A 24,206-nucleotide genomic window follows, 5' to 3' on the forward strand; every position below is an offset into this window, starting at 1 on the left:
CTTTTTTCTCTTTTTATAAATGATCTTCCGAATTGCTTGCATCATTGTTCTTGTCTTTTCTATGCTGATGACAGCACTATATACCTCAAAACTAGAGTGGACAGCATACCTGAAGCTATCAGTAAAATTAATGAAGACTTATCATCCATCGCTACTTGGTGTGAGGTGAATAAGCTAAAAATAAACGTTACCAAAACTAAAGGAATGTTCTTCGGCAGTGCTCGATACATCAACATGTTGGATCGTAGTGTTATACCGAATATTAAATTTAATAGAGAGCCTATCGAGTGTGTGAGCAACTTCAAATATCTCGGGGTCATTTTGGACTCAAAGTTACTCTGGAAAGATCAAGTTGTTAAAACATGTAGTATGGCCTCCCGGACCCTCTATCGTCTTCGTCTCTCAGTTTACAACTTAAGTTCGACTCTAAAACGTCAGCTAGTTGTGAGTCTACTTCTACCGATCTTTGATTACTGTGCACCCGCTTTAACAAACCTAAGTCAGTCACTAGATAGAAAACTAACAGTTTCGCTGAACAATTGCACAAGATTTGTTCTACGACAACCGCGTGGCGCTCATATCAACGGCCCACGTCTTGACCTCGGATGGATATCGCCAATGAACCGCAGACTTTACTTTCTAGGGTGTATTTATTATGGTATGCTGGTGCTCAACAAAAATGAGTTACTCCATCGGCATATTGCAGTTAATCATAATCTTGCAAGACATAGAAACAGAAACAGAACAGACACACTAATAGCCCCGATTCCACGAACAACCATCTACCAGCATTCATTTCTTATCCTGGGAACAACTTTTTGGAACTCCTTACCACCGCATATTACTACAGCCTCAAATATTGATGAATTCAAAAGATCCTGTTATAACTATTTAATATCTTTGGAAAAACAAGATTGTTCTACATGACTCTTCACTACTGTAATTCTACTAGAAGGCTATAGTAACTTCTTATCTCATCTTAATATAATTACTTTCATTTTTAGCTTAATTAAAATAAATATAGAGATTATCAACAAATTCCTATCTTAAAATAATTATAAACTTAATACTTATAAAGACATTGTAAAAATTAAAATATCGTGTTATAATCTGTACACTTTGTAATTTTTGTACTTCTGTATATTTTCTTTAGGTCGTTAGGGGACATAGTTCCACGATCACATAAATAAATAAACATAAACATAAACAAATTCCATTCTTGAAGAAGCGACGGTGATAGCGTAGCATCCCAGTCAAAGTTCTGCAGCCAGAGCTTCTGCATGAACATCTTGGCTCTCACGATGATCGGTGCCAAAAAACCCAGTGGGTCAAACAAGCGAGCAATTTCAGATAAAATTGTGCGTTTAGTTGTTGGTGATGCTTCTGGAAGCGAATAGCCGAACTGGAATTTATCCTGTGTTGAATTCCAGGTTAGCCCGAGCACTTTTACTGTAGTATCCCCAAGCTCTCTTGGTGTATCTTCTTGGGTTTCACTTGGAGCGACTTGAGAGAGTAATTCAGTTGAATTACTTGCCCACTTGGCAAGCAGAAAACATCCTGTGGCACACATATTTTTTGTGTCGAGAGCAACTTGGATTGCCTCAGCGAGTTCATCTGCACCTCCATAGATGTCATCAACGTAGCGTGTATTAGTTAGCGGTTCGACAGCCTTCGGAAATTTATTCCCTTCGTCTTCAGCGAGTTGTAAAAGTGCTCTTCCAGCGAGATATGGAGCCGATGTTGTTCCATAAGTAACAGTAGCGAGTGCAAATACTATTGGGATGTCATCTTCGTCAAACCAGAGTATGCACTGTAGATGCTGATCTTCCTTGTCAACTGCGATCTGACGAAACATTTTTGTTACGTCAGTAGCGAATAAATAGCGATGGCAGCAGATGCGAATAAGTACATCACTGATGTCAACTTGAATCTTTGGGCCCACATGAAGTATCTCGTTGACAGATACGCCAGATGTTGTTTTCCAGGACCCATTGAATACCACCCTGAGCTTGGTGGTAGTGCTCTGCTCTTTCAGAACCCCATGATGAGGCAACAGGTAGCTGTTCGGTGGTAATTCCTTTAATTTCAGACGTTTCATGTGTCCCAAGTCTTCATACTCCTTCAGGAAGTCGAAGTACAACTTCTTGTAGACTGGATCAGCTTCCAAACGTTTGCGCAGACGTAGTAAGGCGTATTGTGCAGCTCTAAGCGAATCACCCAGTTGACTTGGCGAAGATTTAAGCGGCAAGCGAACGACATATCGACCATCAGACTGTCTGTAGTGTGTATTGACAAAGTGTTGTTCACACTCTTCTTCTTCTTCAGTATATCGTGGAGCGAATTCTGTCTGTGGCTCTTCTTGGTACCAAAACTTGCTTAACAAGTCTTGTAGTTGATCATCAACAGTGACATGATGACCATAAGCTGTCAGTTTTGATGTAGCGGTGTCCACAGATCTATATATGATCCAGCCAAGCGATGTTGACTGAGCGATTGGGTCATTGTCACTTCCTTTTCGTATTTTAGCGTTGATTATATGTGCAGCTGGTGCTGCACCCAGAATGATGTCAATAGGTCGTGATGTCAAGAAGTCTGGATCAGCGAGTTGTAGCCCAGTTATATGCGGCCATTTCTTCTTCTTAGTTAGCGTAAATGACGGTAAGTTTACCGTCAATAGAGCAAGCACATGAGCTTGGATGGTAATAGAAGCGTTGTTGTGTAGCGAATGCAGCGTCATCTTGCATGACCCAAGCGAATGCCCAGCTGAAACAATACCAATCCCACGTAATGGTACAGCTGCTTTACTGAGTTGAATATCCAGCTTCTTGATTAGCGAATGCGTCACGAAGGATAACTCCGATCCTTGATCAATAAGTACACGGGCAGTACAGGTACTTCCTGTTAGCGAATTCAACTTAACAATAGCGGTAGCGAGTAAAACATTGAGCGAATGAGCTGAAAGCAGACTAAGTTAGCGAATTCAAAACAAAAGTTACCAAAATTAGAACTATTTGTTACCTGGGTCAGCTACAGGAGCGTCCTGTGCTGGTTTAGCGATTATATTTTTTTCACAGTAACTCAACCTCGGTGCTTAGCTGCAATTAGTATTGCAGAACGAATTGAGAAGGAGTGTTATAACAATAAAAAAATCAATGTTGGGTACCACACTGGGCGGAGGAGTAATATTAATAATGATACTAATATCATTTTTTGTACACCAGCTATCTTGAATCGGCAAATAATTAAAGCTAATGCACTCAGTCGTTATACACATATAATCGTAGATGAAGTCCATGAACGAAATGCAGACATGGATCTATTATTATCATTAATAAGAGACCGAAAATCCCAGGAAATATCATCAGACGTTAAAATAATATTAATGTCAGCTACACCTAATTTAATTAAATTAAAAAGTTATTATGAATCATGGAACGGACAGTTTTGGTTACCAACCAAAATCTTAAATTTACATCAACCTAATCCCTTTACAATATCAATTTGTTATAAACCGATAGTAAATCAAGACGATAGTGAATGGCTCTTACCAAACGTATCGCATTGTAAGATTTTATATATTTATTCTTTAATTAAATCATTTCAATCTGATGAAATTTCAAATGGTAAATCGCGAGAATCTGTTATCATATTTTTGCCCGGGAAATATGAGATAGACAGTGTAATTTATGCATTTACGTCACAACCGGATTATGACTCATTAAATTTGCAACTGATACCTTTGCATTCATCGACACCCGATGAAAAAAGTTTTTGTCTAATTATATATAATTACTAGCTGACCCGGCAAACGTTGTTTTGCCAAATAAATAATTTCCTAGTCATTTCTTGTGTAGACAAAAAATAGCTTACTTATTGTAAGTATGTATGTATGTATGTTAGAATATGTATATTGTATATATGTAAGAATGTGGTATATGCGTGAAATAAGCATGGAGCGCTGTGAACGATGAGGTAATATAAAAATAACAAAAGGCAAACATTATTTTTAAGTTATTATGATTGATTCCTTAAAATTATATACCATTAATTAAACAATTACGACAGTAACACTATTAAACAATATCAATCTCTTAATGCTATAGGGTGAACAATATTTTTTGTTAGTCCATCTCTAGCTAACACGAACAAACTGGATGGTTTACCCACTCGAGAGCATGCCACGTATAATTGTCCGTGTGAAAAACATGGTGTTCTCAAATCTAATCCACAAACAGACATCGTTTGACCTTGGGATTTGTTGATAGTCATTGCAAATGCCAATCTAATCGGAAACTGAATACGTTTGAATTGAATTGGCACATCTGTAGGTATAATAGGAATCCGTGGTATGAGTATATTTTCACCTCTGAACTTGCCATTTAAAATTCTGGCTTCGATCACATTTTTCATTAATTTTTGAATGACTAATCGCGTACCGTTGCACAGCCGAGGCGGGTTCAAATTACGAAGCAAGATAATTGGAGATCCAACCTTTAATTGTAAATTATGCGGTGGCATGCCTGGCAAATCCAGTGAGTTCAAAAACTCTGTGGGAAAATTTACGGCTTCGCTGTCGTCGCAAACTGTATCAATAGATTTATATGATACCAAGTTCCCTGGCAACAACATTTGTATCTTCAGATTTAAATTGTCAACGTCTACATTTTTTGCCGCTAAAATCACTCTTTCTGCAAGCCACTCATGATTTATGTACCGTGTGTGTACATCGGGAAATATTTGTTCAATGAGAGTATCTTGCGAATCAGCGATTGTGCAGAAATCGGTCGGTAATTTTACGTATCCAGTTTCATCTATAGCAACTTTTCCATCACCGATATCTAAGAGTTGTTTTGAAAATGTTTCAGCGGATGGATCTTGAAGCATTTGAACGCGCATATTTATTTTTAGCTGTAATTTTTCAACATTACGCCACAATGGAGATGATTTTAAGCAAGCGTTGATCTCATCAGCGTATGTTGAACGTGGAATGACTGGAAGTGTTTGTCTGAAATCACCTGAAAGGACCAACAGAGTTCCGCCAAATAGTTTGTCACTGTTTTTAATATCTTTCAATGTCCTGTTCAACGCCTCAAGTGAATATTTGTGTGCCATAGTACATTCATCCCAAATAATAATTTTACACCGTTTCAGCACAGTGGCCATGGACGATTGTTTCTTAATGTTGCATACTGCGTCAGGGTTATTCTGAATATTTAGTGGCAGCTTAAATACTGAATGAGCTGTTCTACCTCCATCCAATAAAGTTGCTGCAATGCCCGATGATGCAACGGCCAATGCGATGCCATTATTTGATCGTATTTCAGCAAGAATTAGCGAAATAACGAATGTTTTGCCAGTTCCACCCGGTGCATCCAAAAAGAAGAACCCACCTTGTCCAGCTGAAACTGCGAGCATAATGCGATCATAAATGGTTCTTTGTTCCTCATTCATTAGTGGGACATTACGGGCAACAATCGCTGCCATTTCTACAGTACTGTACTGCAGTTCACGATTCATTTCAGTATTCATTAAATCAGATGCAGCTCGATTTGGCGAATTCATACCGAAATTACTAAGTGGTAAGTTGGCAATGACAATGCAAAGATCCTCAATAGCAATCAATGCTTCATTGTACATTTCGTCGCTAAATGTTATGGTTAGATCGTGGCACCGTATACGATGTTGATGTAATATATCATCAGTCATTGAATCTTTGTGATTTTCCCATAATATCTGTGCTCGGGCTGGGAAACATGTAGTTAACACTATAGCGAATAATAGACGAATTTGTATTGCTGTACAGTTCAATGCAGCTTCAGCAAGCATGCATTCCCACTGGTTGTCGTCTTCCAGCAAGCCGAGTGCAAGGCATGCATCTTTATACGTTGGATATTGTTGCCCATTCACTTTACGTATATCTTGAAATGATAATGGGCCAGTAACATTAACCAACAACAGTCGAAGATAAAAGCACTCAGTGTGTCTTGGATTGACTGTAAATAATCGCCCCAAGGCGTTTGATTTAAATAAATTGAGACATGCAGCAACTGGTGAGCCTTGCTTGCGGGGCATCCATGTTTTTGTTTGAGTCCATGTGAAATAGTGTGGTACTTGTGAATAGAGTAATGTTCGTGCAAAGGCACCAAAATCATCCGCACGATTACACAATTCAAAAAATGCGGTGAGTGTAGTTTTAGGTGGATTTATTGCACGATCAATCGCTGTCTCGTTCGTGAAAAATACACGCTGACCGTTTTCAAGATGGATGGCTAACTGAACAACTGCTGGATCCCGTTCATGAATTGGAAAACCAAAGATACGCCAAGCAGCTTCATTGGAGCTGATGTACCGACCAATTTGGTAGAGCGTTATTTCATCGTTTTTATTCACTGGAGGAGCATTCACATTAGTATTTTCCACTCTAAACACAGCCATATCACTGCCTTTATGGACATACTCGCAAATGTATTTGATGCTCTTCACAGAACTGCAGAACTCAACATTAATATGAGCATTATATGTCTTGCTCAGCAGAGGCGAATATGGCACCACCCAACGATTGTCAATATCAATGTCTGTGTTGATGATATTTTTAATAAATGATTGTCCGCCATTTTCAGGATTTCTTCGACGATATATTGGGTATCCGTCGACATTTGTGACCGTATCATTGGTAAAATCTTTAGGGAAATTTTTAGTACATTTTCCATCAGCCATGCAAGGCGATGAACTATTAAGAGTACCACATGGACCATGAATCATGTTTGTTGTAACAATATCAAACAGCAGTTGGTCAGTGGATGGATCTGGAATTTCCGCAGAAATGATACTATCGATTTCTTCAGGACGAATTTTGTCGATGAACCAAACCAAAATGTGTGCATGAGGTAATCCTCGCTTTTGCCACTCAACTGAATACATCCAGCAACGTGTGGGACCGAATACATGTGATTTAGTAATGAAACTTATTAAAGACTTCAACTTTTGTCTGAACACACGTGCTGTAATGTCATGGCGATGTATTGCATTTTGGCCAGGCAGTAGCAAAGATGTAATCTCTGGCCATTTTGGATTACATGTGAACGTGATAAATAAACATGGTCGTCCATATTCGCGCACGAAAGTCAGAGCATCCTGTATATATTCTTGCATATGACGTGGACTGCCTACGTACGATGATGGTAAAATGACATGGTTACCAATTTCGGCGACGTCGGCGTTGTTGTTGATAGCGTCTCTCAAATGAATGTACTCTTCTGCGCGCAGCTTTTGTTGATTATATCGTAAGTATCGTAGTCGTTCGCTCTCAATCTTCGCGTACATGTCGACCATGAATTGTTGACAAAGCTCACGACATCGTAAAATGACGTTGTCCAGGCCACGTCTAATCATTAATCGGTACGCATAATAATCCTTTGAGCTAACGTTTTTGTTTGTTTCAGCTCCTGTAATTTATTCATAATTTTTTTTTAAATTTATTACGTTCAATAATTTAATTGTTTTGTTAAATGATTAATGATCAAATTAATAATCAATGAAGTACCTGATACGGGATCTCGTTGTTTTATGTTTATGCAATATCCGTCTTGTCCCTTCCAAAATATTAGCGGATATTGGAGAGCGTCATATGAACGATGTGTGTCAGCAATAAACTGAAGATTATTATTTCTTCTACGAATCACAATTTCTCGTGCAGCTGTATAATCGCCAACCATGATTCCAGCAACATCATCAACAACTGGTGCATTGAATCTACGAATATGCTCTCCAGCTGGTGTTTTATCAGGATTAATGACGATAGCGTGATTATCGCTTTGTAATTGGTGCATATGTGATTTGAATATTTTCAACAACTCGTTGTGCTCGTTCAAAAGAGCATCTAGCTCACTGACGATGCGCCTGGCATAAAGTGAATCAAGGTTATTATAATCACAACGTGCATTCACGCGATTGGCAAGTGCGTTTCCGGAATCCTCGCCGCCCATAAAGTAGATTTGTAAAAATTTATGTGGTTCGTTTGGCATTGGCAGCAGTGAGCCCATTTTATGATAAACTTGGCCTCTGATTTTGAATGTAGAATTGAATTGTTGAGCATTAGTATTTCGAACTATTTCTGTTGCACCGAACGATGTCATTTGAAAGCATGAATTGAATCTTCGAATTGACTTCAGGAACACGTTAGAATCTGGATCCGTGCCGATAAGTAAGCCGTTCAATGGTTCAGGTGGTGTTTCAATTTCAGGTAGTTGCACTTTTCCTGACGCGCAACACATCCCAGCTGGCTCATTTTTGAATTTTAGAGCATGACAATGCGGACATTCCTTGTCCATAGCACCAATTACCACTTTTGAATGAGCATAATATTCAATATCGGGCTCATACTGGAATGCTAGACGCAGGAACGAATCAGATATAAATGCTCGGTGTACCTGTTGTCGTTGTTGGTCATTTGTTCTGCGTCTATTGACTGTGAAACGGCGTGATTGTCGTTGTTCTAATCTTCTGTCTTCATTGCGTTCAGCTCGTGTATCGTCTGGCTCTTCTTGATGCAATTGCGCCATTCTGACACGTGCATCAGTATTTTGTTGCTGGATTTCTTCTTCGGTTCTTTCGGATCTTCTATTTCGCAAGTTTCGAGACTTACTTGTATTACGGCTCAAATCAGCCCCTTTGCGTTTTCTTGGCATTGCTCACTGTACAAAACACACATAAATAGAATTATTGAAATTACTTAATGATGAAAAATGTTAAAAGTATAATTAGGGCCAGGATTTTTGCCACAGTTTTGAAATGATTAGTTTTAATTTATGAAAGTTTAACAAAAATATAAGTTTTATGGAAAAAAATTTCAAACAAAAGTAAAAAATTAAATTTTATGAAAACATTGTCTCTTATAATTTTTTCATACAACCAATATTTCCATTGACATTTCAAAATAAAGATTCATAATGATTGAATTTTTGGAAACTATGAAAATCTTAATTGTTCAATTACATTTTTTTAATAAAATTAAATTAAAATTAAATTTTCATAAGATCAACAACATTTTCGATATAAATAAAAAAAAGTATACTTACAACACAAAATCCGTTGTTATTGGAAGCTCGTGTCACGTGTTGAGTACTTTTGAAGTTATAAAATTACTTGATAAACTAATCGTGCAAAATACACTCAAAATTGATAATTTAATTATTATTGATAAAATAGGAATGATTAAAAGTTTATATGAGAGTTACACTGAGATAGCAAAATAATAATTGTCAACGTTACAATGACTACTACACTTGACGTATAAACAATAATGATGGCCAACAACTGTGTAGGGAGTGAGAAAGAAAGGAGACCGGCTTCGTTCTCATCCCTACTCCGTGCTGTTTACTGGGTCAGAAGTGACACCTGAAGACATCTGGCGAGGATAACTGATTAAATGACGATTGATCAGTTTTCGACCGGAGATAAAAAATGATTAAATTACTAAAATGGCTATTAAAAAATGAGGGTTGATAGTTGAAGGGTAAAAATTAAGGATTGTATGTATTTTTGTATGTTGTATCATAAAAAAATAGAAACTAAAAATTTTGTCTAAAAAATAAAAAAAAAAAAATCAGGGGTGGACTACCCCTAACATTTAGGGGGATGAAAAATAGATGTTGGCCGATTCTCAGACCTATTCAATACGCTCACAAAATTTCATGAGAATCGGTCAAGCCGTTTCGGAGGAGTATGGGAACGAAAACTGTGACACGAGAATTTTATATATTAGATATATGTTCATATATTGTAACGGGTAAAATTAGGGGTCAATCTCAGTTGTTAATTAAGAGTTATTAATTACTTAATAATTAATAAAAAATGAACCATCAAGAACCAGAAAAGATAAACCAGCAAATAGGTAGAAAGATCAACCAGTAAATAGATAGTCAATAGTTGAATGCAAGGAAATTAGCCAATACTACTTTTTTAAGTTAAAGATAAAATATCCCAGAAAGAAAAAATTAGAAAATATACAAACTACCCCTTTTTGCTCGGTTTAGCTCGCCGGAGTCCAGGGTTAAAACAAAAGGGGTTTCAAAAGACAGACATTATTAAATAGAACACTTTAGATTTTATTCAAATCACCACCTTTACATAGGCTTCGAGCCCTTATTCTACTACCAAATATTTACGCACGGTTTAAATCACGGTTTATTATAGATTTTAAATATGTACACACGGTCACGCGGTCAATTCCCACACACACACACAACTTACGCGGACTAGTAACGCGGGGCTACCCCTTCCCGGATGCTTCAGGGGTGTCTGGTCGACTTCCCCGTCGGCCCTGCACGAGTTCCCCTTCCCTGAGGGTAAGCGGATGGTCTCCGTCTCACCCCCACCTACACGGCTAGTATCCCCTACCACCCCTTGGCAGAAGGCCTCAGAGTGGGGACCCTTAACTCTCCCCGAGAATCAAAATTCGCTTACCTTGGTCCGGTCGGACTCGGGGTAGTCGAAGTTCCAGATGTTGTCCAGGGAATGGTCTTCCTCCAGAAAACGTCTCGGGAGACTAAGTTGCCCAATACGGGCTTTAACGAGCGCTTTTATTACTTGAGCCATCCGTCACACATACGGAAAAGGATAAATTTCATCGCCCTCTAGCGTTGCTTTCTACAGCGTAGCAATCAAGAAAATATTCTAAGTCCAACCGTCCAAAATCAAAGGAAACAGAAAACGATGAAATATTATTCAAGAGATTGAATTTCTTCTAAGTTTTGTGTTTCAATATCAGCGAGAATTGAAAATAATATAATTTAATGAAATATAAAAGTGGTTTGAAAGGAAAAAGAATGTGTTTAAGACTTTGAGTAAACATCTGATACGGAGAAGTTAGCCGTACGGCTTACGCACTCGCGAGCGAACGGAGAGAGAATGAAAGAATACGCGATTAAAATACTAAGTTAAATTAAACTCTCTCACATTTTTTTTCCATATTTTGTCTTATTTTATATTTCCTTTCAATCTCTTGAATCTTTTGAAAGATTCATGTGGAATTATTTTTCACATATCTTTTTCTTCTCCTTTGAATTTACTGGCTCGGGACTTAGAATATTTTCACTCGGCGCGCATTCATATTATCATTCTATACACTCGTACCAATGTAATATCACACAAAATCTTAGTCATAATATAACACAGCCATGGTTACAATAAGTTAAATAGTTATAGTGATAGTTTAGTATATTCAAAAGAAAGTAGAACTAAATGTTTAATCAGATAGTAATTAGTATTAGATAAATAGGTTTTAAGTACAAAATAGTGGTTATAATAAGTACCATAGTTTTAGGTTTTGTCAATCGTTACAAGTAGCATTAAGTAGTCATAGTTATTAAGAGATATAGTTTCTTTAAGTACAAGTAGTAAGTAAAATAAGCACCATAGTTTAGGTTTAGTCATAGGTAATAATAATAATAGTAATACTAGTTATAAAGCATAGTCATAAGTAAGAATAAGTAATTAATAATAGTCAAAAAGAAAATCACAATAGTAATTAAATAGTAATAAGAAAATCATCGTAGTATAAGTAACTAGTAATAAGAGTACAGAAACAAAACAAAAACTTGGTCTGCCCAGAACGGGTCCACCATCACACCCCTCCCACCTCAGTAAGAAAAAGAGGTGAGCTTGCTGGCCTCTTTTTCTTCCAGCTTTTACTCCTCCCTTGGTACTGAGTCCCTTCGCTCTTCGAGTTTGTCCAGAAGGTCCCAGGCGGTCTTTTCCATGGGCTCGGTCCTTGGTTCCAGGATGCTCCTGTACCGCGTGATTTTGTACAGCCGCAGCGTCTCATCATATGCCGTGAAGACGACCTTCTTGTTCACCTTTTTAGGTTTTACCTCGGCTATGGGTGTCAGTGATGCCAATAATCGCTCCAGGGGCGTTGGAGTCTTGGATGAGAACAAGTCTCTCGGCTTGTCCGTGAAATGAGACGGGTATTCCGCCAATAGAGGGGCATCATCGTATTCCAGCCACCCAGCGCTGAGGGGAGTTTTCCACTGGGGAAACTCGATCTTCCTGAGCCGAATGTCGGGCTTTTTCCTGGTCTCGGTGGCCGTTGTTGTTGCTGCTGTCGTCGCCGAGGCAGTTGGGAGTGTGGTGGTCTCGGTGGTGGTGGTTGTGGTGGTGGGTGTGAGCACCAGCTGCGGTGGTCGCTGGAGCATCTCCTCTAGTAACCACAATTCCTCCTCCATCGTGAACTGCTCCATTCTTCTTTAATTTGCTTATATCTATCAAAAAAAACAAAAAAATACCTATTTCGCACGGTTTATATAAACATTCTCATTCTTATCTTCCCCATTCATCATTCTTTTCGCTCTCGGGTTCCGAAAATTTTCACGGTCTGGGGTAGTAGAATAAGGTGCTCAAATATAGGTCGGTGAATTCATCAGTATACCGAAAAATTGGTTATATTCTAACCATTGGTCATAGAAAACTAGAACAAAAACCCTGTTATGGGGATGACCATTCTTTTTAACTCGGATTTTCAACGATAGGGACCGCAAGGGCTTTTTTAGCCATGGCCCGAGTTATACATCGCGATTCGAAGTTTTCAGGTCCAGGTTCATGCTTTTCAGGTTCCTTTTCAGGTTCAGGTTCAGGATTTCCTAGTTCAAGATGGTCATGATACCGTTTCAGGTCTTTTATATGCGCGGTGACGGTCTTTCCGTCCTTTGTGACTTCGTAAACCGAGGGTCCTACGATTTTCATAATAGTGTACCCCGTGGTAAATTTCTCGGCAAGTTTTGACGCGAAATTGTCGATCGCGGACGATAAATGGTGTTCCCGTTTGCAGACCAGCTCTCCGAGGGCTGGTTGCCACGTACCTCGCTTACGGTTGTAATACTTGGCCTGCCGCTCGTAGGCTTGAGCCAAGTTTACGTTTACTAGTTCCATGGTATCCTTCAAGTTTTTGGCTGCTTGGTGAGGGTCATGGGGTGTTTTCTTGTCGTCGTCGTTTCGGGCTCTAACGGATACTGGCGGTGGTATTTCGCGCCCATGGTTTAGGTATGCTGGTGAAAACTGGGTAGCGTCGTGTTTGGCTGTGTTGTAAGCGAACATTAGCTCCGGTATTAACTGGTCCCAAGTTTTCTGGTTGGCGCCGACAAATTGTGCGATCATCGTCCCAATCACGCGATTGGTCCTTTCGACGGGGTTACACTGCGGCGAGTACGGTGGTGTTTTTACGTGTTGGATATGGAACCCTTTCAACAGCGAGGTAAACTCCTTACTTACAAAGGGGGTTCCATTATCGGTAATGACCGTTTCAACTCTTCCGAAACGCAAGAGAACCCTGTCTTTGAAGGCCTGCGCGATGGCAGCCGCCTTCTGGTGGCGTAGCGGTTGGATTTCGATCCATTCGAAAATTTGTCCTGGAATACGACCAGGTAGGACATTCCTTTGGTCGAACGCGGTTTGGGCCCGATAATATCGGCAGATACTACGGCCCACGGTCTGGTCGCTGGAATCGTGCCCATCGGAGCCGATGGTGGTTGTTGCGACGGCTTGTATGCCTGGCATTTGATGCATTGGCGCACATATCCGGTGATTTCGGCCCTCATTCCTGGCCAATGGTAATGTCGGGAGATCCTAGCGATAGTCACAAATCTATCAAAACAACGATAATTAAATGCATTAGTATTTTATACTTTTTTTAAAATGAGTCAAATTAATTGAGAGCAGTTTGCCTATAATGCCAGTTGAAATTTTGTCTAGCCTTATTTAAGTTTACAATAATTTCGAGTCAGCGATTGTATGTTGCCAACATACTTGGTAGCATCGAAAGTTGTAGCAAGTAGAAGTTTATGCTCGTGCGATTTAGTGGTAGCAGTATATTATACCAAATCAACTTTATACTAGAATATACAGCGGTACCAACTTTGTTAATTTTTATATCTCTGAAGGTAAAGTAGATCTCGAAAGGTAACTCTAACATTATACGCGGCTAGAGATCGGAATAAGAAAATTTAAATTCATATAAAGTTTTTATTAAAACATTTATTAATAAAAATAAAGACATTAAAATTTACGACTATCATTGAAGATTGTTATTCTGACAACTGTATTTTATATTTTCTTAAAAATAGATAATTTAATTAACATATTTTTTAATAATTTAATATATTTTATTGTCATAATATAATTTTTACTTTATTTGAAAAATTTAATTATTTACACATAAGTTATATAACAAAAAAATAATAGTTAATTGAAAAAAAGAAAATTATAAATTATAAAATAATTAATTTACTAATTATATCAATATTATTCAAATAAAATATTAGTCTTCACTTTTTATCCATAAATAATTAATAAATTATTTAAAGAAAAAAAAAAATTCGGCAACAAAATGCCCAACATTATCAAAAAAAATTTACTTAAATCATTCCTTTAACGATACAAAAACATAAAATAAATTTTACAAAGTCTAACATTTTAATTTCTTAAATTATTCAATTTAACGTGAAATACGCTAGAATCGAACACTCTCCAAAAAAGTCTATTATCACTTTTTGATACATCCATTCTTCTAAAAGTTATTTAAACTTGAATTCTAATTTATATTATATTTTTAGATGTTTTAACTTTTCCGGCGAAACTATCAGACTTATTACAAAATATAATAAAACCTTCTTTGTAGACAATTCTATGCCTTACAAATTATTTCCAATAAAGTGTTTCAAAAATGTCCCGTGATATTTTGTGATAAATCTAATAGTTTCACCAAAAAAATGACAAAATTCTGAAAATTTAATTTAAATTCGACTTCACGCTTAAATAACTTTCGAATAATTGGATTTATAAAAAAAATGATAAATTACTTTTTTTATAGAGCATTCAATTTTTATAGAGCAATCAACAAAATTATGTCTGCAGATTTTTCCTACGGCGAATTGTTAGCTAGTAGGACTGCACATCTGAATCAGCATAACCGGTTAAAAAATTTAACTAGGTTAATTAACTGGCTCGTTCGTCAGCTTAGCTAATTTAACAGATTAACTTCATTAGCTTGGTTAAGCAGCCAAAGGCTTCACCGGTTAACTCAAATTCCCATGGCTTATTGCTAAAAGTTATCTTAGAAAATCTATTGGAAATACATTAACCGGTGAAGCATTTGGCTGCTTAGCCAAGCTAATTAAGTTAACCGGTTAAATTAGCTAAGCTGACGAGCTAGCCAGCTTAGTAAGCTACTTAACTTTTTTAACCGTTTATGCTGGTTTAGATGTACAGCCCTATTATCAAGTTATGAAAATCAGAAGACGGGAATAGTATATTACACATCTAGGGAAGTAAAGTAAGAAATGTCTCAGATCACATGTTTGTTGACCTCGGCTTCGCCTTCGGGCGGAAAGCGTCAACTTTCGTCCCGCTATGCAAAACGAAGTTGCCGCTTTCCGCCTCCGTCGACGAGAAAAATAGTATACACTCCTCGGGAAGTAAATAAGAAAGCCTCAGATGACATGTTTGTTGACCTCGGCTTTGCCTTGGCCAACAATTACATATGATCTGAGACATTTCTTACTTTACTTCCCTAGGTGTGTAATATACTATTTCCCATATTATTCATACGGAAAATAGAAAAGTGCAATGCGGAACCTTCTCTTAATGTTAATAGTAAGAGCTCGAATTTTGACAGGAGTATTATTATACCCAAATGAAACTTTTGAACCTGTTTCCGAAAAGAAAAAGATTATATATTGGTCATTCCATGTCAAATCGACAAATGGTTGTTGAAATCGACCCCCTCAGATTCGAATAAATTTTGGTGGAGAGTTTTGTCTCATCATAAAACAAAGTTCTGCCAAAGGAAATGATTTGAAAAAATTTTTCTTAAGAGTTTTGCAAAATTGAAAATTGCACTGTTTTTCTGGTTTTTTGAGTTTATTTATTTAATATTTCATAACCAACTGTATATATTAAAAAAAAAACCGCCGATGCGTTGGAAGAGGACACTTGGAGGTATGAGAAAAAAATTTTAAAGAAAAATAATTATGAAAATTACCACAATCGGAAAATTATGAATTTTTCAAAATCGTAAAAAGTTGAGTTCGCAGTGGAATTTTGGCCTCAAAATTTTTTATATTATTATACCTCTAACATATCTTAAGAAATTCTGAAATTTTCAGGAGGGTGTTTATTTTTTTTTTTAAATATGAATTTTTTAATTTTGACCAAATAATTGTTTCAACTTTTTTGTTGAATATAATTATGGTATCAAATTATTATTGAACTCTTAAAAAAATTTTTTTTTAATTATTTCCTCTAGCAGAACTTCGTTTTATGATGAGACAAAACTCTCCATCAAAATTTATCCGAATCCGAGGGGGTCGATTCCAATCATTTGTCGATTTGACACAGAATGAACCATATATATATACATATATATATATATTATAACACAAAATCTATCCATTCAAGCATACGTTAATATGCCAAGATTTCCTTTGCGCTACAAACTTCGTTCTCTATCTTTAGTCTCCAGTCTCAATACTATCAGGGCGCCAGGTAATTTTTATCACTGGAATCACCAAACCAGTAAATCTTAAGAATTGGATAAATTTTTGATCTGTGGAACTATCTCAAAACCACGCATAAATAAAACTGGATAATTTTTTATCTGTGGAATTATCACCAAAACCACGCAACTAAATAAAACTAAAACTTAACAAAAATGCTCAGAACTTATAAGCAAAACAAAAACAGAGACTGGAAAACTAAAAACAGAGTTACGGTATACCATGGTGTCGCTCAGTGTGTAGGTTTATGGAGAGAGGGAGTGGTCCGGGTTACATCATTCCAAATTCATGTAGATTATTGGTGAATTTGCAATTTTTATTGAACAACAAATAATCTAAAATCTCCATTTAACAATTAACAAAATACTGTAGCTTCGTACAAACAATTCAAAATAATGAATCTAATAATAATGAAATTAATCTTAACAAAAGGGTAAATTGACATCTAAATAAATTAATTAATTACTAAAGCTAATTAACAATCAACTAGTATTCAGTAACCTGGAACAATAACTTATAAAACCGATATTCTAGAACATTCTCTTTTAACAAAACTCATAAAACTAACGTACATGGGTCTAATATTGACGTCAATTAGACGACAATTGTTTTATAATTAAACATAGTTCTTATAATTATTTGTAAAATAATATCAACAATAAATCGTGAACATGACTCTAAACTGTACCAATATTCTCATAATTCTCTCAGTTCTTAAATATTTTCTTTAATTAAAACAGTAGCATCGTATCTCAAGACTCTGACTCGAACTCAATTAATTATTGATAATTATAATAATTATTTCATACCTGATTACTGATGAATAAAATATCGAGTAACATCTTACACTGTTTTAAATAATACTTCTGTAACAATACTCTCAATCTGTAGCTTTCCGCAATGCCATGAACTGTAACGCCATTTCTGGACACGTCTGCTCGCTTCGAGCGACCAGAGCTGAATGCTCACGTCCGTACTCTTCGAAGGTCTCCCTTCGACTCTCTTTTTCTCAATAATCAAAATCCAAAAACTAAATCTTATCATTATCTATAACTGACCTCTATATTCTAAATCCATAAATCAATTCCCAAACTCTACTATATCGATAACTGGAGGCTTATACCTCACCAAAGCCACTGTAAGTACGACGCCGTAGCGAGGTACAAAATACTTTTTCTTTTAACTGTAGCGTAAATCTTAAATCATTTAATCGTAGTCCGATAGCGCCAATGTCATTGCCTTCTCTGTAACCAGGGTACGGAGTCTTAATACGGTCGACCGCGGTTAGGTGACCGCTCGTCTTCCCGATGTCTGGGAGCCTTCCTCAACTGCTCCCGAGGAACATTTCCTCCGTACTCCTTCTTGTACGGTCCCATCGCCTTCCACTTTTCTCCACAACTGGGACACGTACGGGCTGTATAATTCGCCCTGCCGCACATCTGGCAAAAGGTCTTTCGGGCCTCCGGGCACGCGCTGAAAGGATGCCCTTCTTTACGGCAGTTCCAACAAAGACGTGGCTTGCCCTGCCACGTGAACTGCTTCCTCTTGATCTCGTCTGCTGGAGGACGTGTCACGATTCTATATTTAGAATAATCCTCAAACTCGAAAATAGAAAGATTAAAATTACTTGGTAATAAAACCGTAAATAAACGATTAAATTTCTGTTTAGAATAAAACTTGAAATAAATCCGCCAGTATATTGTTTGCGATAAATTAATATTAAATAAATATCTGTACAAGTGAAATCATAAATGGTGATTATGTTCAACCAAGAAGAAGATTCAGAAATGGCTGGAGGACGCAGGTTGTCAGCAGGTAGGGGAATTAACCGCTCGACAATCACGTCAAATCCTGGTGCATCAGTAAGATTAACAACAGTCACAACAGTCACTACATGTACCAGAACAACGCCAACAGTTACAACTACAACTAGTACGGTTACAAATTTACTGACATTGGATCCACCACCGCCATATCCAATACTTACAAACACACTGCTAGGAAATCATGGGACGATCGGAGCTGCAGATGGATGGAATTTTCCACCCAGAACGCAGGTGGGTGATCCCCGTAGGCAGGTACTCGAACAAGAGAGAGTAGTTGATAATCAAATGGATTTTGCTGGAAGTCTTAATCATCTTCAGGAAAATATCCCTTCAGATATGAGACGTATATTTAATCGTATGGACAACAGTACACAGCAAATACGTCGAATGTCAAATAATCAACGTAATATAAATGAAGAAAATGCTGTGACGATTAATCAACTGTCCCAAATGATAAGAGAGCTTATAGACCAACAACGGAAAATTAACAACAGACTAAATTCACGTGATAATTCATGGCGATCAAATTCACCAGTGGATTGGAGAGCAGCTGAGTTCCAGCTTAGTGGTGCAAACATTTCCCCGATGGGTCAACGTTTGGCGAGGGGGGAGTGCCCAGCTGCTCATAGACCTCAGAGCTTAGGTCCCCAACAACACCAGCATCAGCCACAAGTTCAGCAAAATAATCATCGTGATCCATCAGTGGCAGATCGTATCAATTATCTGCAAGATCAATTACGTCAACTACAAATGGAAGAACAAGGCCAGATTCCAGTGCCAAATAACGACCAGGGAGGTCGAGCAGGGAGTCAACCCCAGGTAGACGGTCATCTTCACCACATACCGGGAATACCCGCTCAGAATCCAGTCTTCCAACAAAACCAAGGCAGGAATTCCGACGACAGAAGATGGAGGGATATTTTGCAGAGTCTGAAAATGGGAAATTTACATTTTCCTCAGGAGAACATGACCGTAAATGATTTTCTGTATGCTGCTGAAGCCAGAGCACACCGTGAAGGATGGTCCGAGTGGGATTTGCTCAAGGTGATGAGTTATATACTCCAAGGAGCTGCAGCACGGTGGTTTGACGCAAACTATCTTCGCTGGGAAAATTACATGCAATTTAAGACGGAATTTAGAAAAGCTTTCGGCAGCTCAGCCACAGACCACCAAATTATTGTGGAAATCAGTAAGATGCGGATGAAACCTGGGGATAACGTGACTGAGTTTGTATTAAAAATCCAGCAGAAATATCAGTCAATGCAGATACCTCCACCAGTATCGGAACAAGTCGCCTCTATCCGTAATCATCTGACAGATGAGTTACGTACTCTGGTATTCGCTAGATCAGTCTATACGTATGAAGACCTATTAAATGCGTTACATGAAGCTACTAGGTGCATAGAGGAGGCTCAACAACCGACTGCTGTCGTGAATAAAACTGTAAAATTCCAAGATAAAACCAGATTTAATTTGATACAATCTCCGTCTGATAAGGCAGTCTATGAGGAAGATGAAGTGGAACATTCTAGATGTAATCTGATGGTTGCACCACCACCAACAACTTACAATAATAGATATGGCGTGCAAATGAGGAATAATACTAATTATTATCGACCTCAAAATTACCAATACAACAATAGACAACAACAAGTTAGACAGCGTCTGATTCAGGAGCCAGGAAGGTTATCCGGCTTCAATCAGAATCCAGTAGTTCCTCCAAGATACAACAGAACGTGTTTCAACTGTGGAGTTCCAGGTCACGTTTACAAGGTATGTCAAAACCCCAGACAGGAAGTCTGTAATATTTGTTTTGAAGTTGGTCATACCCGCAATAATTGTAACTTAGCGGTATATAGTAATGACAATAGACCAACTGCTACTATGTCCGTGAATACGATATACGTAGAGGATATAATTCCATTAACTCAAGCAGACCTGTCAAGTAATTCTACAGAAATTATTAATCAATTAATTCAATTTTTAGAAGATCCAAATTGTATCATTGAAGATATCAAGCAAGCAGACGAAAATATTAATCTTAATTCAATTACATCTACAGAAGAACCAGATGATGATGAACCTGAATCCCAATGGGAAGATGAATTTCAACCTGGATTGGAACCGGTTGATCTCGACTTCAAGGTATCGTCACCGCATCCTCTGGAACTAGGTAGTTCTTTTAACCAGTCTCCAGACTCGCAGGTAGCGAATACAGTCACAACATCTACATCTCGAGAAGCTTTCATCCCTGGAATTCTTCAAAATAAATCATTGTCAGCTGCTCAAAAATACCGTCTAGCTGAAAGAAAAATTTTTATTCCTGGTTCAGGTCCGAAGCCACCAGAATATACAGCAAGAATACCGGTATCACTTTGGATTTTTGGTATAAAACTCAATGGTATCCTGGACACTGGCAGTGAGAGATCCTACATCAATGCAAAAGTATATGAAGACATCAAGGAGTACGCGTCAGGTGAATTAAGACCTGATGATACACAAAAGCGAGATGTTTTATTGGCTAATCATACTTTGTGTAAAAGCCTTGGCGGTGCTCCGTTCATTATACAGATAGGATCGGTCGCTGGTGAACAATACTTAAGTGTACTTGAAGATCTTGGACATTCTGTGGTCCTAGGAATGGATTTTGCAATACAATTTGGAGTCATCATAAACAGCAAAGAGAAAACTTGGCAGTTCAGTGGTCATCCTGAAATACATCAATTTGAACTTATATCGTGTAAAGAAAATTCGTCGAGGTGCTTATCAATGACAGCTGATGAAGAATCAGACTTCAAAAATTTCATTAAAACTGAAATGGAAAAATTTGAAGCGATGCCGAATCAAGGACTAACTAACATCATCGAGCACGAAATTGTCTTGAAACCTGACGCGAGACCAGTCAGGATTAAACCATATAGACGCAGTCCTGTGATCAACGAGGAATTAAACCGGCAAATCGACGAGTTACTTGAGAAGAAATTTATAAAACCAAGTTACAGTGTTTGGTCGTGTTCACCAGTCATGGTAGCTAAACGCAACAACACCTAGAGATTTTGTGTAGACTATCGGCCTATTAATCGAGTGACAATACCACCAGCTCACCCGTTACCTAATATGTTACGCATATTGAGCGCATTACACGGTGCAGTTTATATAAGTACTATGGATTTAAAAGAAGCTTTCCATCAAATCCGCATGGCAATTGCGTCGATTCCTCTCACCGCTTTTTCTGTGGAAGGACGAGGGCAATTCGAGTGGTTACGGATGCCGTATGGACTAGTAGGTGCTCCAAGTACTTTTCAAAAAGCTATGGATGAATTGAAAGAAAGATTCCATAAAATTCTAGTTGATCGAGGATTACCGACGAGATGGGCCGAGCAAGTCTTTGCATATTTAGATGACTGGATAGTCATCAGTGAAACATTAGAAGAACACAAAAAAATCTTAAGTTTGATGTTTGAAGTTTTTAGGGATGCTGGGTTACTCATCAACCCCGAGAAAAGTAAATTTTGTCGACCTGAAGTCAAATTGCTACTCGCTACTTGCTAATTGCTACATGCTACTTGCTAATTGCTACATGCTACTTGCTACTTGCCAATTCCTATTTGCTACTTGCTACTGGTAGCAAGTAGCAATTTCAAAATTCCGAAAATATAGGAAAATAATCATAAAAGTGGTCCGGAAATCTATGATTATTCACTTTTATTATAGCATTTTAGCAAATAGTATAAATATTATTGACATAGTTTAAAAATATTAATTTATTTAATACCGAATGATGGATGTCGGAGATGGATTTGATATTTCCTCTTTGCTACTTGCTACTTGCTACTTGCTACTTGCTACTTGCTAATGGCTACAAGCTTTTACTAGCATTGCAAAATTTTCGAAAATTTTGGAAAAAAATCATACAAATGGTCAGGACTTCTCTGATTATTCACTTTCATCACATCACTTTAACAAATAGTATAAATATGATATTTATAAATTAAAAATATTAATTTATTTAATACGGTATGATGGATGGTGAAGACGGATTTGATATTTGCTCCTTGCTACTTAATGCTTAATACTTCCTACTTGCTACTTGCTATTTGCAACTTGCTACTGGCTACTAGCTTCTAATAGCATTGTCGAAATTTCGAAAATTTTAAAAAACAATCATAGAAATGGTCAGGAGTTCTTTGATTATTTACTTTTATCACAGCATTTTTGCAAATAGTATAAATATTATCGACATAGTTTGAAAATATTAATTTATTTAATGCGGTATGATGGATGGTGGAGATGGATTCGATATTTGCTCCTTGCTACATGCTACTTGCTACTGGCTACTTGTTACCAGTAGCAATTTGCAAATTTCGAAAATATTGGAAAATAGTCATAGAAGTGGTCAGGAGTTCTATGATTATTTACTTTCATTATAGCATTTTAGCAAATAGTATCAATATTATCGACAAAGTTTGAAAATATTAATTTATTTAATGCCGTGTGATGGATGGTGGAGATGGATTTGATATTTGCTCCTTGCTACTTGCTACTTGCTACTTGCTCCTTGCTACTTGCTACTTGCTACTGGCGACTTGTTACCAGTAGCAATTTGAAAATTTTGAAAACATTGGAAAATAATCATAGAAGTGGTCAGGAGTTCTATGATTATTCACTTTCATTACAGCATTATAACAAATAGTATGAATATGATATTCGTAACTTGAAAATATTAATTTATCGAATGCCGTATGATGGATGGTGAAGATGGATTTGATATTTGCTCCTTGCTACCTGCTACTTGCTACTTGCTACTTGCTACTTGCTCCTAGCGATTAGCTACTTGCGACTTGCTACTAGCTACTTGCTACTAGCTACTTGCTACTCGCTACTTGCTACTCGCTACTTGCTACTTGCTACATGCTACTTGCTACTTGCTACTTGCTACTTGCTACTTGCTAATTGCTACATGCTACTTGCTACTTGCTACTTACTACTTGCTACTCGCTACTTGCTACCAGTAGCAATTTTAAAATTTCGAAAATATCGGAAAATTATCATAGAAGTGGTCAGGAGTTCTATGATTATTCACTTTCATTATAGCATTTTAACAAATAGTATGAATATGATATTCATAGTTTGAAATTATTGATTCATTTAATGCCGTATAATGGATGGTGGAGATGGATTTGATATTTGCTCTTGCTACTTGCCACTTGCAACTTGCTACTTGCTTCTTGCTACTTGCTACATGCTACTTGCTACTTGCTCCTTGCTACTTGCTATTGCTACTTGCTACTTGTGACGTGCTACTTGCTACTTACTGCTTGCTATTTGCAACTTGCTACTTGCCTCTTGCTACTTGCTACATGCTACTTGCTACTTGCTAGTTGCTATTCGCTACTTGCTACTTACTACTTGCTACTTGCTAGTTGCTACTTACTACTTGCTACTTGCTACTTGCTACTTGCTACTTGCTACTTGCTACTGGCTACTTGCTACCAGTAGCAATTTCAAAATTTCAAAAAAATCGGAAAATTATAATAGAAATGTTCAGGAGTTCTATGATTATTAACGTTTATTATAGCATTTTAGCGAATAGCATAAATATTATCTTCATAGTTTGAAATTATTGATTTATTTAATGCCGTATGATGGATGGTCGAGATGGATTTAATATTCGCTCTTGCTACTTGCTACTTGCTACTTGCTACTTGCTTCTTGCTACTTGCGACTTAATATTTACTACTTGCTACTACTGGCATTTTCAAAATTTTGAAAATTTAGGGAAAAAATCATAGAAATGGTCAGCAGTTCTCTGATTATTCACATTCATCACAGC

General features: G+C 37.4%; 1 protein-coding gene across 1 annotated transcript; it reads right to left on the reverse strand.

The window, feature by feature from the left end:
* Positions 1-4,083: 4,083 nt before the first annotated feature.
* LOC103572275 (uncharacterized) lies at positions 4,084-8,687 on the reverse strand. The gene is made up of 2 exons (XM_008550799.3): positions 7,544-8,687; positions 4,084-7,445 (listed from the first exon to the last, which is right to left on the reverse strand). The coding sequence occupies exons 1-2, from the start codon at positions 8,685-8,687 to the stop codon at positions 4,084-4,086; spliced, it is 4,506 nt and encodes a 1,501-aa protein (XP_008549021.3).
* Between the last annotated feature and the right edge of the window lie 15,519 nt (positions 8,688-24,206).

This window comes from Microplitis demolitor, chromosome 8 (genome assembly GCF_026212275.2).
Source record: "Microplitis demolitor isolate Queensland-Clemson2020A chromosome 8, iyMicDemo2.1a, whole genome shotgun sequence".
In the NCBI taxonomy this organism is placed as follows: domain Eukaryota; kingdom Metazoa; phylum Arthropoda; class Insecta; order Hymenoptera; family Braconidae; genus Microplitis; species Microplitis demolitor.